Genomic DNA, 17,395 nt, shown 5'->3' with positions numbered 1-17,395 from the left:
CCGGCCTGGGAGCTCGCGGCCGCCTCAGCCCGGTTCCCGGGCCGTGGCGCCAGCCCCCCCGCCCCCCGGGGAGGGCGCCGGGTCCTGCCGGTTGGCGTCTGGGGCAGCGCCTGCGCCCGGGTGCCAGCCCGTGGGAAGGTGACCCAGGCGGCGGGACTACCCGAGCCCCTTCCGGTCCGGCCGGGCGGGCGCTTCCGGCCGGAAGGCGCTGGGTCGGGAAGGGGGAGGCCGCAGGGAAGTCCCGCCTCCGCCGCGGACGCTGCCACGCACTTGGCCGGTCCCCGAGGGGCGGGCAGGTGAGGCCTCGCGGTGCCGAGACCCGGTTTTGGACAGTGCGAGGTGCCGGGGCGAGGGGCACGAGGTGACGGGGGGCCGTGGCCTTGCGCCGGGACCTGGGGCCTGGAGGGAGGGGGGCGGAGGCCGGTTTGGAGGTTCCGGAGGGTGAAGGGACTAACTTGGCGCCGAGAGGGGTGGGGGTCCGGGACCCCCGAGCGACGTCCGCCCCCTAGGAGATAGCTGCCACCCGTCCTTCCCATCCGCCCCCCGCATCCCCATCCTGGTGCCTCCCTCAGACTCCGTGGCCGTGACCGCTGGTCTCCGTCCTCGCCCCCAGGCTCGCCGCATGCGCCCCCTCCTTGCCATGGTACTGACCTCTGACCCCCACCTCCCCCCCGGTTTCCTTCTAGATCTGATTCCGGAGCTGCCATGATTGAAGTGGTGGCAGAGCTGAGCCGAGGTCCCGTGTTTCTGGCGGGGGAGGCGCTGGAGTGTGTAGTGACCGTCACCAACCCTCTGCCCCCCACCGCCACTTCTGCATCCAGGTGGGGAGGCAGATACTGAAGAAGGTGGTTCTTCTGGGAGGAAGCCTGGTACCCATAGAGCTAAGCCTGAGCGCAGGCTGTCCTGTAGCTACACCACCACCTTCTTGCTCATTGTGTTGTCATTGTAGGAAAGGGCTGTTTAACAGATGTGGTTGACAGAGCCCTCCACACTCCCTTCCCCCGTCCTCCCCCATTCCCACTCTGACCCGCAGTATACATCTCTGTTTAATGGTTTCTCTTTGAGGGTCTAGAGTCTCTGATTCCTAGGACAGCCGCCTCACCCTGTTGGTCTTCCCAGACAGGGGGGTAGGGAGCTGGGGAAAGCATTTGTGAGGTCAGGAACTCCCTCTGATGCCTTCTTTTCCTCCTCCCATAGTGAGGCTCTAGCCTGGGCCAGTGCCCAAATCCACTGTCAGTTCCATGCCAGTGAGAGTCGAGTAGCATTACCTCCCCCTGACTCCAGTCAGCCAGATGTCCAGCCTGAGAGCCAGACTGTCTTTCTACCACACCGAGGTTAGAGATGGGCCCTTGCTTTTGGAAGGGGGTGGAGTCATTGTCACCTGAGAGTGAATGAATTTGTTAAATTGTTCTAGTGGGTCCTTATAGTCTTTGTCATATTGGGGATGTGGGGGAATGTAATTGTTGCTTTGGGGGCATAAGACTGTTCCTATCTTACAATAAGAAAAGAGGGGTAGCTTAATTTGGGCTAAGCTTTGTTGGCAATGCTTACTGGCCCCACTTGCTGTGCTAGCTTATCCAGTACTGTACAAGGGGGTCATTAAATTACAGTCTTTCTTCTTTCAGGTGAGAGAGGTCAGTGTATCCTTTCCACTCCACCAAAAATCCTTTTCTGTGATCTGAGGCTAGATCCTGGAGAGTCCAAATCATGTGAGTGATTGCCTCCTCCCCACCCCTGGATTGCCTTGTAAGGCTCCTGGAGGGAGGACTTCTCTGGCTGCCTCTGGCTGTCCTGACTACTACTTCCCAACCAGACTCCTACAGTGAAGTGCTGCCCATAGAGGGACCACCCTCCTTTCGGGGTCAGTCAGTCAAGTATGTCTACAAACTGACCATTGGCTGCCAGCGTGTCAACTCACCCATCACTTTACTCAGGGTTCCTCTGAGGGTCCTTGTGCTGACCGGTAAGTAAGGATTTCTGGGGGGAAAGGCTGGGGAAGAGCCTCACCAAAGCAGAAATGATCTGTAGAGGTTCTTGTGAGGGGGACTGGAGGGCAGCTTCTATGTTTTAGTAAAGGTTTGAGGGGTTTGGGGAGGGGAGGGTTCTGGAGAATCGGTTAAGATGTGTACCTGGGTCATGGCTCTCATTATCTTTAGCCTTCACAGATTGGAGTCTAAAACCCTAACCTCTACTGTCTCTTCCCTCCTAGCACCACCTTTCCACTCATTCTCTCTGTAGGCCTTCAAGATGTCCGGTTTCCCCAGGATGAGGCTGTAGCCCCATCTAGTCCATTCTTGGAGGAGGATGAAGGTGGAAAGAAGGATTCATGGCTAGCTGAGCTGGCTGGGGAGCGCCTCATGGCTGCCACATCCTGCCGCAGCCTCCGTGAGAATCCTTTCACAATTGCCACCCTCCCACCTCCCCATAGTATTACAGATTTTCCTAATTGCCACATACTTCTGAGGATTCACTGGTATCCCACAGCCCTGGTACTCCCCAGTGTGGACTCCCAGCTTATAGTGTCCCATTCTCCCCAGATCTATACAATATCAGTGATGGCCGAGGAAAAGTTGGGACATTTGGCATCTTCAAATCTGTATACAGACTCGGCGAGGATGTGGTGGGGACCTTAAACCTAGGGGAAGGAACTGTAGCTTGTTTGCAGGTGAGGAGGCAAGGGGCTTCTGGGGTGTTGGGCCTGGGGGGCTAGGGAAGAAGGAAAAGGACCTGCATGAAGAAGGGTGGTATGTAGAAGTGAATCGTGTGGTCACCCAGAGCCCTTTTGGTAAAATAGCTTGAGGTTGGGCTCAAGGTTTGCATCTAGAGTCTGCGCTTCCCAGTGCCTGCTAGCACTCACTTCTTTTCTTGCTCCCAGTTTTCAGTAAGCTTACAGACCGAGGAGCGTGTACAGCCTGAGTATCAGAGGCGCCGCCGGACGGGGGGTGTCCCCTCTGTGTCTCATGTGACTCATGCCCGGCACCAGGAGTCCTGCCTGCATACAACCAGAACCAGCTTCTCCCTTCCCATTCCTCTCAGCTCCACCCCGGGCTTCTGCACAGCCATTGGTGAGACCCTGACCCTAATTGGAGGAGGGAAGAGAGCAAAATGCCCCATTTCCATAGAATGTCATGGGGCCTGGGGCCTGTCCTAGCGAACTCCTGGACATACCCGCACCCAGCCTCTGACCCTTAATACCTTCTCAGACTGTCAACCTGCTTCCTAGATGCACCGACTCTTAAATTCTTAAGAGCTTTGCAGGTGTCCTTCCTTACCCCTATTCACTGAAATCTTATGTACATCAATCTCTGATTCCCCAGCATATTTACTTCAAGCTATCAACTTTTGACTGTCCCACACTATGGTTATTAGTTGCTATCCTGCTATCCTGATTGTCACATTTCTAGTTAACAGATTTATTTAGGGAAACCACTGATCCTAACCCGGTGACTTCTCCCTCTCTTCCTGATTACTGTGTTTTGTGTGTGTGTATGTTTTTTTTCTCATTCACTAACCACATCCTGCATTGGTGTTTACTCCTGGCGTCTAATGCCTCTACCTTTATCTTTTCTTCCCCCACAGTGTCCCTGAAGTGGCGACTGCATTTTGAATTTGTAACATCTCGAGAACCCGATTTGGTGCTCCTCCCTCCTTTGGAGCAGCCCGAGCCTGTGACCTGGACAGGGCCTGAGCAAGTGCCCGTAGACACCTTCAGCTGGGACCTCCCCATCAAGGTGCTGCCCACAAGCCCTACTCTGGCCTCATATGCAGCCCCAGGTCCCAGCACCAGCACCATAACCATCTGAAACTGGCACCGTGACATTGCCTTTCTTCAGGATCCTGAGAACCCAGCACCTGGACTCTAGTAGGGCCCGTTTTTCCCACGCGAGGTCCAATGACATGGACAGTGAGAGGCAGGCTTTCAGCTGTGGCATTAATTTATTTATTCAGAATAAATTGGCAGCTGCTAGTGGTTTCCCTGGAAGTGGCAGCAGCAGTGGGCAGTTAGCAGGAGGGTGATCAGTTGAGTTTAGCTGGAGTGGGGAGCCGGAGCCCCAGGAGCAGGGGTGTTAGCTGAGCCCCATTCTGGGTCAGGCCCTCCCCCTTTGCAGGGTAGCCGAGGATCAGATTTTTGCACCAGGGAGAACTGGCAGGTTCCTGCCTCCTGACGCACCTCACACCCCGCAGGGAAGTCGATGGGATGCTGGGACCTGGGGAACCAAAGAATGGGACAGGAATCAGCACAGTGAAGGGCCACCTTTACTCCTGCCCCACATTCCTCCCCGTCGGCATTCCTCCCATATCTTTAGTGCCCTCTTAGTCCCCCTAACTAAGCTCTTGCCTACCATACTCGGATTTTTTCATTTCATAGCAGAAATATTTTTCCTCTGGACCTACCCCTATTTCCCTCACTTTGTAGCCTGCAGCCTGATCTCTCAGCTCTTGGTGGTACCTTCAGGCAGGGCCAGCCTCATACCTCTATTCTGTTCATTCCCACATCACAGCCATCTGGTTACCCCTTGGCTGTCCCTCAGTCACTCATGTCAGAGCCATTCTCTCTGGCCATCTTTGGTCACTCACGTGTCACAGCAGCCCACACCAACGGGATGCAGACAGGTACAATGGAAGCAGTCCTTGCGGAGCCAAGACTCACCCAGGCTAAAATATTTCCCTTCATAGTGGCAGGGAGCTAGGGAAGAACAGGAGATGTTAGTGTGTTGGGGAGCGGTGGTGGCAGACAGAAATGCTTGTGGTCTAGAGTGAGAGAAAATAAGTGCCTCTCACTCCTTTATTTAGTCTCTCCCATTTCCGAGCTGGAGGGAGTCTGGGTATTCCAGTAGAGGATCACCTCTAAGCCCCCCTCATCCCAGCTCCCTCTGTCCTTGTTCCTTCCTGATGCCTCCCCCAGCTTTACCTTGAGCTTGGAAGTAGCACTTGCTGTGGACTCCTGGCTGCTGGAGGAGCAGAGAGATCACCAAGCAGATCATCCCCCAGCTTCCCAGGACCCCCTTCGCCTGTCCAGCCCAGAGCATCCTTAGGGTCATTCTTGCAGCACAGGCCTCACGGTCCCTTCTTGGCCTCTGTTCAGGCTACTCTGGTCTTGTCTCTTTGGCTTTTCTTTGTTTTTCTCCTTGGGTCTTAGTTTCTGTCTTTCTCCCTTGGGCTCTTGTCTCACACCATCTCCGTGCCCTCTGCTCTCACAGGCTTGGGGATGTTTATAAAGTGAGGACCCTGGCCCCCTGCTGAGTAGAGCTGGAAAAGCTGTAACTCTGTTTCCTGAGGTGAGGGCATGAAAACAAGAGGTCTAGCTTTAACAAGCTGTGAGAGCTGATTCATGCCCCGGCACAGCTAGCGGGAGGGAGGTGGCCATGGAAGGGGCACTGGACTGGGCACTTCCCCAGCAAGGAGGTGGGAGGGGTGAGGGCCCCCAGGTGGTCCCCACATCTCTTCCCTGACCTGGAGAGAAGGAAGCATTCCACCCTGCCCCCAACACACACACACACACACACACACACACACACACACACACACACTCCAGGGTTGTGTGTGTGCTGGGATCCTTGCCTGGACCGGAGGGAGGCATTTCCTGGGGATGGCTAATCCTGTGCCCCAGCCAAACCAAGGAGCTGCAGTAGGGTGCGACGGCCAGAGGCTCCAGGAGAGCGAACAGGCACCTGGAGTGCAGAATGTTTCTCTCAGACCCTAGGGTAGAGTCTCCCTGAAGGATCCTAGGGACATGGCTGCCCCTCAGAGATGGGGAGGAGGGTGTCTTTTTTCCACAGGCATACTGAGAATGCTCTATCCATTGTTTAGTACCTCCAAACATGCAGCAGGTACAAGATCTTCCCATATCTGGGGATGGTTCTTTCAAAGAGGAACATCTTTAAATGCCCTAATGGTATGTCACTCCAGTTTCACAGAGGTACCTCTATTTCCACTTGTACTCTATGGAATGAAAATTGAGGAATCCTCTGACATCCTCTTTGGGGTTTCCTGCAGATTGTAGAGAGCCCCAAGATAGGTGATTAAGAGCATAGGTTATAGTCAAGACTAGTTGGATTCAGATCCTGATTCTACTTAAGACTGTGATGTTGGCCAAGCTACTTCACATCCTTATCTTTACAGTGGTAGCATAGTAACTCGGTTGTTAAGAGGCTTTCAGTGGGGTAAAGCATCTAATGCTCTTAGCACTGTCCCTGGCACGTGGCCCTCAGAAAATATAGGCTATTGTGATTGGTACTAGAGCTCAGAGACAAAATGGGTAGACTTCCTGGTTTGAATGACAGCGAGCAGCTCTGCATAGCTGAAGGCTTCTGTTGGGGGCTGCTGTCTCCTACCACAGACTTCTGCCCTCCTCACATTCATGTTGCATGTCATCCTTACCGCCTCCAGTTTGAGAAACTGAGTTGCTGATAAACCCACTTTTCTTAGGTTGGTACCCTCACTTCTGCTGTGGAAAGAGGTGTCATTCTCATCCTTCCAGTTAACTTTGGGACTCCTGCTTTTCACATTAGGATTCTGATCCATTGCTTCCCATCCCCACTCGTGTGAACTCTCAAGTTCTTTCTGACCACTCTAGTGCTGGCCATCTTTTTGCTACTAATGGCCCCTTTCTTTCAATTTGCCACACTCCAAAGACCCTATCCAACTCAGAAGACCAATCACTTTGACATTCTATTTTTCCTTCTAAGTCTCTAGTCCCTTTTACTGCAAGACTCCCATTCCCTGTCACCCAGTGGATCAGATTCAGCTACTTTGGGCTGACCTTTTTGCCTCTCACCTCTTCACCACTCAGAAACGACTTCATTCATTCACCTCAGGCTCCCTATGTGCCCTCTACCAAGTAGATAGCTTACTTAAGTGGATGGAGATGCCGACTGTACCACGTATTCACCCTAGTCAGATCTGATACCCTTTCTATTTCAGAGGAGTACCAAGAGAAAAAAAACTGATGAAACAGGGTACCCTGATGTAAGCTGTCATGTGGGAAGCATGGCCCTGGACTGTTCTCTTGGCTGGAGAAGTTGGATGAGAAGGCCTTTTTAGCACAAGGGCCCAGAAGTCTTGTCAGTGGTCAGTGGCTCTGCTGCTACCCTTCTGGGGAAGGGGGCCCTGCTGACAATTTGGAAGTCTGGACCAGTCTTTTGCTCCTGCAACCTGGAGCCAACCCAGTAGGGGGCAGACATGACTGGGAAGCTAGGAAGCTTGAAGGTGGTGGTGATGCTGGAAGGAAACGGGGCCCCAGCGGGGATTGGTGTACATGAAGAAATGGGGACAGAAGTAAGAGCCATCTGTAAATGAGGAGGTAGGCATATGGGCAGGAGTAGAGGGCTTCTGGAAAGAAAGGCTGGGGCTGAACCAGGACCCCTCTCATAAGTTCCGGTGGGTTCCGGGAAGGTGTTGCTTGAACCCACTTGCATTCCTGCTGGTGTGTGCGCTCAAGTGTTCATCCCCGTAGCTGCTTGGGGCCGGAGGCCACGCGGTGGTTACTGTGTGTATGCTTGTGTGTAAGGGATGTCAGTGGTTGGGGCCCAACTCTGGGATTCCTGGGGCACTGGCCGTCGGGAATGCCAGCTATGGGGGGCACGGCCAGGAGGGGGCGGTTGGCGCGCGCTGCCCGCGCCCGGGGACAGAAAAAACATCCGCCGGAGGCCCGGCCGGGCGGCGCTCCAGCGGCGCCGGGCAGGTGCGCGCGGTGAGGAAGTGAGCGCATTCCGGCCCCCCGGCCGCCAGCCCTCCGGTGAGTCACCGCCGACCCCCGCTGCCCGCCGGATAGGAGGGAGAGGCCACAGTGGGGAGATTTGGGTGGCGGGAGCCCCCGAGGTTGGCTGGGCTGGGGGGAGAGACTCAGGAGGGTCACCGAAGTCCCGGAGAGAGAACCAAGGGGGGAGGGGCCCCGCGGGGTCCAGGTCCTGCTTTCACCCCCAGTGCGAGATTCCTAACAAGACACCGAATACAGAGCCTGTGATTGAATAGAGGCAGGCGGGGACTGTCCCCTGGGAGAATCTTGTGGGGGGCAGGGAGAGGCCCCAGAGAGCTGGTCTTGGGGAAGGAGAGGGGCCCGGGGCCAAATGGCCAGTGGGCAAGGTGGTGTGGCCTGGGGAGGGGCAGAGTGCGGGGCTGTGGAGCGGGCCGACTGGAGTGCTGGAGCACCGCAGCGCAGCGCCGGTGTAGGCCTTGGCGAGCAAGACCCTGTAGATGGAAGGAGACTTCCACATCAGGTAGGAAGGTGGAAATGACCAGAGATAAGGTCGTCCAGAGATCTGTGCGCTCTGGGGCAGTGGAGGGTAGGTTTTGGGAGTAGTGGGACTTAGGGTCATAGAGGTACTGTTGTGGCCAGGTCCTTAAAGGCTTTGAATGCTGGCATCAGGAATTTGGATTTGGCCTGCAGGTAGAATCAATGGGCTCTGAGCAAGAAAAGAAGTGAATGACTTAAAGGTGAGGTTATCTGTCTAAACAGTACTGCCTGCTGTTCCGTCTTTGCCAAAGAATCAGGCGTTGATATGCTATTTCTAATAGCCATTTAAAGTCACATAACTTCATTTATCAAACAAATGTTGACATTTTAAAAATAGAAAAGTTGAAAAATCTGAATCAATATTTTAGAACTCACAACGGAGCTATCAAGATGAATTAGATGGCATTGTCATACTTTTGTGCCATTTACCCCTCACTGACTTGAGTGAATTCTGTGTTTCTAACGCCTAAGTTCTGTATCAGCACAACACATCTCATTTATCTTATGGTCTTTATTTTTAACCTTAACTTTCTTCTGTGCAGCCCTGTAACCTGTCCTGTGAATCCTGAACCAAGTAAAACATTTCTTGGGATGGGGCATTGGGCTACAGTATACAAAGACAAATTACTGGTTTTACCATGTATATTAGGTTACTTATTATCTTCTGTGGACATCTATGTAACTATGAAGTTTCTATATTTACCCTGTGGCTGATAAAAAGAGAAAGCTAAAGGTGTTTTATTTACAAGTAGCATTTCTGTAACAGCACTTATTAGTCTGGATTCTAAAATCAACTCTACAATGGTATTCGGTACTTGTCTCAGAAACTGACACTAATTCTGTCATGGTCTTTATAGTTTATTTATTTTGGGCCAAAGGATTAGGATCTTTATAATTTATTTGAAAGATCTTTAAATCCTGCAGTTGCTTTTGGCCCCAAACAAGAAAATCTGGGTCAGTTAATTTTGAAAAAAAAAAAAAAAAAAAAGAATTTCCTACTTTGGGCCCTGCTGCTTTCTCCTGCGCTGTCTCAGCCTCAGCCCTACCTTATTCCCAGTGGCTTTTACCTTCATTCCTTCTTAGCTCTGCTGGGCATCTTTAGAGGAAAACTTCACACTAACTTCCTCTACCATAAATTCTCTCCTTCCCCTCAACTCTACACTTTTCTTTGCCAACATACACCACTACTACTTCATTGATTTTTTAAATTAATTAATTTATTTATTTTTATGCCTACAGCCCTTTCTGGCTCTTTTCCATCTTTAAAACTCTCTTGTTGAAATCTTTTCTTTTCCTCCTTTCTCTTTGGTAAGACCTTATGGTTTTTGTTTTGTTTTGTTTTGTTTTTTTAAAGATTGGATTTTATTTATTCTGCATGATGTACTTCTGTCTTCCTTCCTCTTCTCTTACCTTTTTTCTGATTTTGGACTGTTTGTAAACTCTTATGCTTGCTTTCACCAAGGCTTCAACCTTCCCCTTATGATTAAGCTCTTCTTCCTCTAAGACACTGATGTTTCACTGTATTTCCTACTATAATAAAAGTTTTCAAATTTACATCTACTTCAGTCTCTTCCGATATTTTGCATCCAGAAGCATGACATGGTCAATTATAGAGTCCATTGAATGACCCCACTTAAGTTTGGTGTTATGCTAGGCACTGAATAGTGAATTTCACAATTCTGGCACCAGATTCCTCAGTGCTTTAACCAACAATGGATGTTATCACATGTGGGTGCTTGAATTCTCTCTTATACGCGTATATGCTAAAATGCATAGGTAATATAACAAGTCAGTATATGTATATGAATATATATTTGGTATATTACATTATAATCAAGTACATTTTGGGTTAGAAGATGAGGATGGGTAAGTTCATAGCTAGGATAAAAGATTAAAAGACCTCATCGTTTGCCATTCTGTATTGAGATGAAGATGAGAGGAGCTGTTCCTGTGCAGGTGAGGAGATTATGTGAAGGAGACTGAGTTTCAGGAGTTGAGTGAGATGACAAATGAGACTGTGGTGAATGGCAGGAGAATGGGATGAGTGGGCCAGAGTCCCAAGAACATTTGATTGCTATACTCAGATTGCCTGGTATTCTCTCTGTCAGAGAATATAGAAGATTCTCTGGTTCTAGTACTGATATCAACAACGGTTAAGTTTCCGTTGATAATCCATGTTGAAGTTTTCCTACTTGTCTCTGCCCCATTGGAACCATTCTTAACATGTTCGTGTAATTTTTTTCTTCTTACAAATCATTACATTCATGATAGCCCGCATCACCAATAATTAACCCTTAACTAACCACCATTAATTTTGACTAAACTCCATGTCCACTTATGTGTTTTCGTTGTTCCTGCCTGCTCTATAATCTACTGGTCACAGTAGTGACTTTTAAAATTCTATTTATGACTCTCTATTTCTCTCTTTTATCTTATTTGTAAATTATTCTTTTTTAAAAAATTATAGAATTCAAAGCTAGATACTTAGAAGGCAGCTAGTTCTTCGTTATTTCTGAAGGATGATCTGGTTTTTGCTTGACTGTGTGTACTGAATGAAATGTGTTACTTCCTCCTGCGGTTGGAGGCTACCCTTCTACTGTTTGTTATCTGGCTTTAGGTACTAGCGGATTGGTAAGCTGAAATCTATCATGTAATGGCATCTCATTTTTCCTCTTAATTCTGCCTTTTGAACCAATATGGAAAAAAATGTACTTGTTTTTCAATGTGATCGCTCCTTAAAGATTTTAAAAGGGTTTGTTTTTGTTATTTATTTTAAGCTTTTTTCTTCACTCCAGCACTGTCCAATAGAACTTTCTGTGATGATGGAAATGTTCTTGACCAGTCCTATCTAATCAGTAGCTACTAGTCACATGTGGCTTTTGAGCACTTGAAATAGAGCTACTGTGACTAGAAATGGAATTAAATTTAAATTTAAATTTAAATAGCCCCATGAGGTGAGTGACTTGTGTTAGTACAGCTCTAAACTTTGGGAGTTAGTATATTGTCATATGACTGTCTTTTGGCTGCTGCAGAAAGCTTATGGTCACTTCAAACATGGTAAAAATGTGTGTAAATGGGTTCTTGATCTGCCTATAGGCCAGTCTTATATGTTGTCACAACTGAGAAAAAATGCAGACCCAATCCCCAAAGCCCTGATGAGTAATGTCACTTTTTACTGAAGGTTCCTTAGAAGGGGTAGCAGGTATATCTCATTTTTCATATCCTCAAAACAATGCTTTAAAAAATCCCTCATTTAATTTCTTTTTCCCAAAGAGGAGGAGTCCCTAAAGTTCCTCTCCATTAAGTGGCTACCAAATTTCTCCTTCATCTTTTCCCTTCTTTCCCCAAAACATCTTTTCTGCTTCTCTTTGAGCTTTACTCCTCCATTCTCTTTGAGCACTACCCTGTTCTCCTTTGAGAAGAGTTCTTAGGTGTGCTCCTCTTTCTCCAACTTCCCTTTCCTTTCATTATGTCTGCATGGTAAAATCAATGAACTTTTTCCAGACCCACCTTCCTTGGGGTGGGGTTGGGGTGGGGAGCAAATTAGGGCCAAAGGTCATAATTATTTTTTTTTTCCTTTCTCACACAATTCCTGACCTGCTTCTAGAGTCCTCTCATTTTCTTATCATTGCTAGTTTTTATTTAGTATGCTTTTACAGAAGAATCTTTATTCCCTTCTTTTACTCCAGATCTATGCTTGATGTGTCCTAAAGCTCCTCTTTTCACAGTTCCTTTATCCATTTTCCTTTCATTTTTCATTTTGCATATGTTATTTTTAATAGATTTATCTTTACCAATTTTTTACATGTGGAGAGAGGCTGCATCCATTGAGGGAGTGCATTCACTGCCCACTCTTGCCACCTAGTGCCTCATCCTCCCTTGATTTCCTTCTTGGCTCACCATCATTGTTCATACCTCCCTCCCTTTATTGTTTTTTGTTCTAATTTTTGTTTGTTTTTTGTTTTTAAGTGGGCTCTGTGCCCTATGTGGGGCTTGAACTCATGACCCTGAAATCAAGAGTCACATGCTCTGCTGACTGAGCCAGCCAGGCACCCCTGTTGTCTGTTGTTCTAGTCTCTTCCTTATTCATATCTTTAAGAACATTCACTTCTTTTTTTAAAAAAGTTATTTTTGGGGTCTCATTTGTTCCAGGAGTCCTCATGTAATTCTCTGTACTGTGGTCTAAAACTATTTATGTAGCACTGATTTCTGTGGTTTGGGGTGATGGGGTTGAAGGATAGAATATCCTCAACCATGGTAAGGACTAACATTTTGGGCTGGATAATCCTTTGTTGGGGGCCAGTCCTGTGAACTGTGGGATGTTTAGCACCATCCCTGACCTCCACTGTGACAACCAAAAATGTCTCCAGATATTGCCAACTGTCTCCCTGGAAGGCAAAATCTACCCTCCCATCCTGCTCACGTTGAGAACAACTGTGCTAGAATATGGGCTTTCTGAAATTGATAGGTGGTTATACTTCTTCTCTCTGACTGCTAATTTGTTTGCTTAGCCTGGGTTTCCAAAAGAGTGGTCTTTGTCTTACTTTGTAGGAGATAACTTCTTAAAATTGAAGGTTTTTGAGCTCATCCTAGACCTATTGAATCAGAAACATTGGAAGTAGAATCTGGAGATCTGATTTTTATAAGACACTACCCCCACTTCACGCTTAACCAGGTAATTCTTATGCCCTAGCCTTGACCTTCCTGTGGCATAACTGCTGCATTACCCACATTTTTTTCCTGCAAATCTTGCTAATGCTCCAGCTTTGCTTCCGCTCCTGGCCCCATGATGCCAACACAAATAAGGAGGCCTCAGGTTACCAGGACAACTGGGGCACAGGAAACCATAAAGGCTCTGCACTCCCACAGGCATCATGGACTATGGCTCTACCAGCTTGATTTCTCCCTAGGGACTCAGTCATACTTTCTACTTCCCGTCCCATCCCCAAACTACCCAGACTGGCAGATACCCAGGCCCAAGTCACAGATCCTGATTTTATAGACTTGGTGGTAGAATATGCAGTGCGTGGCATGGAGAATGGTGATGAAGCTTTCTTACTAACATTGATAATATTCCACGTCACCTTGGTGATAATTGAATTTTATACTGGTAAGAATTATATTCCCCTGAGAGTTAATGGGATTATAGGCTTTGAAGTAAGGATGCTAAATTTATTTCTATTATTTATAGTCCCCTCAGTGGACCTTGAGTCTTAGGTCCTTTTGGATCCCTGGATAGATTTTTTCACAATTAGCTGTGGGTCAAAAGACTAAGCAATCTATTCCTGATAAATTGGAGCAGCTAATGTTTAGCAAGAAAAGAATAGTTACCAGATAATGAATTTGAGCTCTATTTACATTTCACTATAAAGCTAGTCATTTGTTTTAAGGAAGATCATCTGGTTTGATGATATCTTTTCTTTTTAAGATTTTTTAAATTTATTAGAGAAAGAGAGAGAGAGAGAACAAGCACAAGCAACAGGGAGGAGCGGAGAGAAAGGGAGAAGCAGACTACCCACTGAGCAGGGAGCTTGATGCAGGCTTCAATCCCAGGACCCTGGGACCATGACCTGAGCCGAAGGCAGACGCCCAGTGACTGACTGAGCCACCCAGGTGCCCCCCTGATTAAGTCTTTAAAGTCACAAATAAATGAAAATCTACTTGCACATCTAAGCTCTTAGATGCTTAGAAAATGTTGAATTGACCCAGAACCAGAATAGGCCACCTCCATGGAGCATCTTGGCAGGTCAGAGCAAGAGAGAATAAAGAATAATAAAGGAAACTTGATAGCTCTTTTCAAACAGTTAAAGGATTCTCCTGTGAAGGAGGTGCTAGATTTAGTTGCTTTAGGTCCAGAAGGTAGAATAAGGACATTTATTTCATTTTTTAAAAAGATTTATTTATTGATTCATTCATGATAGACATAGAGAGACACACACACACACGCAGAGACACAGGCAGAGGGAGAAGCAGGCTCCATGCTGGGAGCCCAACATGGGACTCGATCCCAGATCTCCAGGATCGCACCCTGCGCCAAAGGCAGGCGCTAAACTGCCGAGCCACCCAGGGATCCCCTATTTCATTTTTTAAAAGATTTTTTCATTGACTCATGAGAGACACACAGAGAGAGGCAGAGACATAGGCAAAGGGAGAAGCAGGGTCCCTGAGGGGAGCCTGAGTGGGACTCAATCCCAGGATCCCGAGATCACGCCCTGAGCCAAAGGCAGACGTTTAACCACTGATCCACTCAGGTGCCCCAGGACCTTTATTTCAGATGACAGTGATAGAGAGACTTTGGTTTAGTAAGGAAGACTATTTGATTATTTGGTGGATCTCAAATTGGAACAAACTGAATTGTTAGGCAGTGAACTATTTGTGACTGTATTGTTTATATGGAGGTTAGATTACCGCTTGCACAAGGTTTGGATGAGATTTGGGACATTAAATTGAGTTTGGCCTGGAAGGAAAAGCAGGCAAATTTATTGGAGGTCAGTTTACCCTTTCTATCATATGATTCTGTGGCAACTCTTAAAGTCATTACTGTTTCCCTAGGCACCTCTGCCAAGTTTACCCCCTTGAGTCGTTGAATATTAGAGTCAGTAGTAGAGTCTTTAGGAATTTCTCAAATGTTGTTCCCTAGCCCTCTGGAGATTCCTCAAGAATGCCTCAGAGGTGGCTGAGAGAAGTGAAATGGAGGCTAGCTGAGGCTCCAAGCCCTTTACCTATGCTTCAGCCAGAACAATCTTGCCTTGTTTTTCTCTCAGAAAAAAAAAGGGGGGGGGGGTCCACTGGGAAAAAAATTGTAAAAGCCCCAATATTCTAAATTCTACATTTTACAGACAGAGAAACAGATATGCAGCAGAGGTCACACAGCTAATACATTTCAGAGTCAGAATTCAAATTTAGCCCTTCTAATCCTAGTCTCCCACTCTACTAGTCTAACTTTTTATAATTCGGTAAAAGTTTCTCTCCATTTATCTGGCCCCACTATAATCAGGAATTTTATTTCCTCAGATCTATCTTCTGTTAGCCCCTGAGCTAGTCCCCCTACTCTCTAATCTCTCCTACTCCTGGTCTATGTTATATACATGGTGGCCATGTTATCCTTGAAACATTGTCTTTACCATGGGATTTCCCTGCTTAACCTTCTTTGTATTGCCTAGAAGAACTTTCAGCTTGACACATTGTTAGTATTCTTCAGTATCCCCATTGTGCAACTAGCTGAACTTTTGCCCAAATCCATCATATTATGGATAATTAAGGCGGCATGTAAAACAATGAGATTGACTGAGTCCCACCCTACTTCTACTAAACACCAATTTTGGCAGAATTTTTGTGTGGACAGTTTTAATCAGGCATCATGAGAAGATGCAAAAGAAATAGAAGATTGCAGCTCATAAACAGCAAGTTGCATAACAGTATGGGTCATGTCCAATTTATATGACACATACATGCATTTGTTTAAAAACAAGAATGAGATGTATAGAACTTTCTGGGAAGAAAATCTACCAAACTGATAACAGACATTAACTCTAAGGGGGGTGGGGGTTGAAAAACAATGGGGGTAGTAGAGGAAGGGGGATTTAAAATATTTCTCCACTGTGGAGAGCCTCACTGGGTAGAAGGGTAACCTGAGGAAGCAGGCTTGGTGCTGACAGGGCAGGAGCTGCTCAACTGTCTTGCCTGAATCCATCGCCAACCATTTCTTTGCTTCTTGCATCACTCTGCTAAAGAAGTGAAGTGCCAGGGGATCATTTGATTGGCTAAGTTTAAATCAAGGGCCATCTATGGCCCTATCAGGATATATAGAGAAAGGGTCTGGGAGAAGGACCCCTTCCCTCCCCGAGAAAGTCCCTGGTTTCTCTCCCTTGGAGGGAGGGAAAACCTGATTTTCCTCTTCCAAGAAAGGCATACACAGAACAGAAGAGGTAATTGCCTGAAATGATATCAGAATACCCTTAGGAAGGGGGCATGGATGCTGGTAACGAGAAAGCACAGATGTCCTTTGAATTCATTACCCCTCCCCTCACTTCTTACCTACACCTCCATCCTAGACCTTTCTTTACTTTTGGCTTAACCCAAGTCCTCTGGTGTGGTATTAGCATTTACTAGATAGAGATTGAGGTGCAGACAGTTCAGGGGATGAAGGAGAGAAGTACGAGATGAGTCAGGCAAAGAGGGCAGTAGGCAGGTTTTACTTCTCTTTTTGCCCTTCCTGTGTTTACACGAGATCCTTTTCAGTGTCTGACCACTTGAAAAATGATCATAATAAACATAAGTCAAGTTACAAATAAAAACTATCCATCTGGCTGTTCTAACCACCTGCTTCTCTGATGGTGGAGCCATTCTTCCCCTATGCCATATAGAGAGTGGCCAGGGAGTCATTTCTGCCCATCTCCTGTGGGTGTGTATGTGTCCCTGCCAACACACATACCAGATGATTCTCCACCCTCTTTGGAAGGTCCAAGCCCCAGTCAGAGTATGTATTAGAAGTGTTTTATTTTCCTACAGAGGGGATTCTTCACTTTTGAAGCATTAACCTTCTGATAAAAAAATAGCTTTCGTGGGGTCCCTGGGTGGTTCAGTTGGTTAAGTGTCTGCCTTCAGCTCAGGTCATCATCCCGAGGTCCTGGGATGGAGCTCTGCATCCAGCTCCCTGCTCAGTGGGGAGTCTGTTTTTCTCTTTCCCTGTATCCCTCCTCCTGCTTATGTTCCCTCTCTCACTCTCAAATAAATAAAATCTTAAAAAAAGAAAAGAAAAGAAAAAGCTTTTTTCCAACTGCTATCATTGCTTAGGCCTGATTTTTTAAAAATTGACTTGGGTTGGGGCACCTGGGTAGTTCAGTTTGTTAAACATCTGACTCTTGGTTTTGGCTCAAGTCATGATCTCGAGGTTGTGGGACTGAGCCCCGCATTGGGCTCTTCATTCACTGTAGAGTCTGCTTCAGATTATCTTTCCTTCTCTCACCCACTCACTCTCTCTCTCTCTCTCAAATAAATAAAATCCTTTTTAAAAATGGACTTGATTGGGTTAATCATGAGAGGGTGTGCAAATTCACTCTTAACTATTGGTAACAAAAAATACCTAAGTTACTCCTTAACTATTGCAAAATAATTGTTTTTTCAACTTTATGGAAATATAATTTATGAATAAGATGA

General features: G+C 47.2%; 3 protein-coding genes across 10 annotated transcripts in view; 2 read left to right on the top strand and 1 right to left on the bottom strand.

Annotated features, from left to right (window-relative positions):
• The first annotated feature begins 153 nt into the window (after nt 1-153).
• Nucleotides 154-9,790, top strand: RGP1 (RGP1 homolog, RAB6A GEF complex partner 1). Of its 4 annotated transcripts, none has more exons than XM_026013276.2 (9): nt 154-296; nt 687-821; nt 1,198-1,334; nt 1,626-1,709; nt 1,814-1,963; nt 2,239-2,385; nt 2,538-2,665; nt 2,876-3,065; nt 3,580-9,790. In XM_026013276.2, exons 2-9 carry the CDS (start codon nt 706-708, stop codon nt 3,801-3,803), a joined length of 1,176 nt encoding a protein of 391 aa, XP_025869061.1. In that variant the 5' UTR covers nt 154-296; nt 687-705; the 3' UTR covers nt 3,804-9,790. The 4 variants fall into 4 exon arrangements, with proteins under 4 accessions (XP_025869061.1, XP_025869062.1, XP_025869064.1 ...); XM_026013277.2 differs by having other exon boundaries at nt 239-339; nt 3,580-3,967; XM_026013279.2 differs by having other exon boundaries at nt 257-361.
• On the bottom strand, nt 3,772-5,042 carry MSMP (microseminoprotein, prostate associated). Its single transcript, XM_026013282.2, has 3 exons — nt 4,913-5,042; nt 4,579-4,687; nt 3,772-4,208 (listed from the first exon to the last, which is right to left on the bottom strand). Exons 1-3 carry the CDS (start codon nt 5,040-5,042, stop codon nt 4,028-4,030), a joined length of 420 nt encoding a protein of 139 aa, XP_025869067.1. The 3' UTR covers nt 3,772-4,027.
• NPR2 (natriuretic peptide receptor 2) overlaps nt 7,175-17,395 on the top strand; it is a 54,045-nt gene continuing 43,824 nt past the window's right edge. For 2 of the 5 annotated variants that reach the window (XM_072727967.1, XM_072727963.1), the window contains exon 1: nt 7,175-7,303. The gene's annotated coding sequence lies outside the window, so the exon portion shown is untranslated. Of the gene's footprint in view, nt 7,304-7,576; nt 7,739-17,395 lie in introns of those variants that run through there. The other 3 variants (XM_072727968.1, XM_072727965.1, XM_072727964.1) reach the window with 3 other exon arrangements.

Source organism: Vulpes vulpes, chromosome 12, assembly GCF_048418805.1.
Source record: "Vulpes vulpes isolate BD-2025 chromosome 12, VulVul3, whole genome shotgun sequence".
Classification (NCBI taxonomy): Eukaryota; Metazoa; Chordata; class Mammalia; order Carnivora; family Canidae; genus Vulpes; species Vulpes vulpes.
This window is presented reverse-complemented; position numbering and strand designations above follow the sequence as displayed.

Coding starts and splice junctions, on each gene's coding strand:
- MSMP (XM_026013282.2), bottom strand. CDS start 5,042: ATGACCCTAAGGATGCTCTGGGCTGGACAGGCGAAGGGGGTCCTGGGA. Junction 4,688..4,912: donor GTGCTACTTCCAAGCTCAAG/GTAAAGCTGGGG, acceptor GTTCTTCCCTAG/CTCCCTGCCACTATGAAGGG. Junction 4,209..4,578: donor GGTGTGGGCTGCTGTGACAC/GTGAGTGACCAA, acceptor TTGGTTCCCCAG/GTCCCAGCATCCCATCGACT.
- RGP1 (XM_026013276.2), top strand. CDS start 706: ATGATTGAAGTGGTGGCAGAGCTGAGCCGAGGTCCCGTGTTTCTGGCG. Junction 2,386..2,537: donor CACATCCTGCCGCAGCCTCC/GTGAGAATCCTT, acceptor CATTCTCCCCAG/ATCTATACAATATCAGTGAT. Junction 2,666..2,875: donor GAACTGTAGCTTGTTTGCAG/GTGAGGAGGCAA, acceptor TCTTGCTCCCAG/TTTTCAGTAAGCTTACAGAC.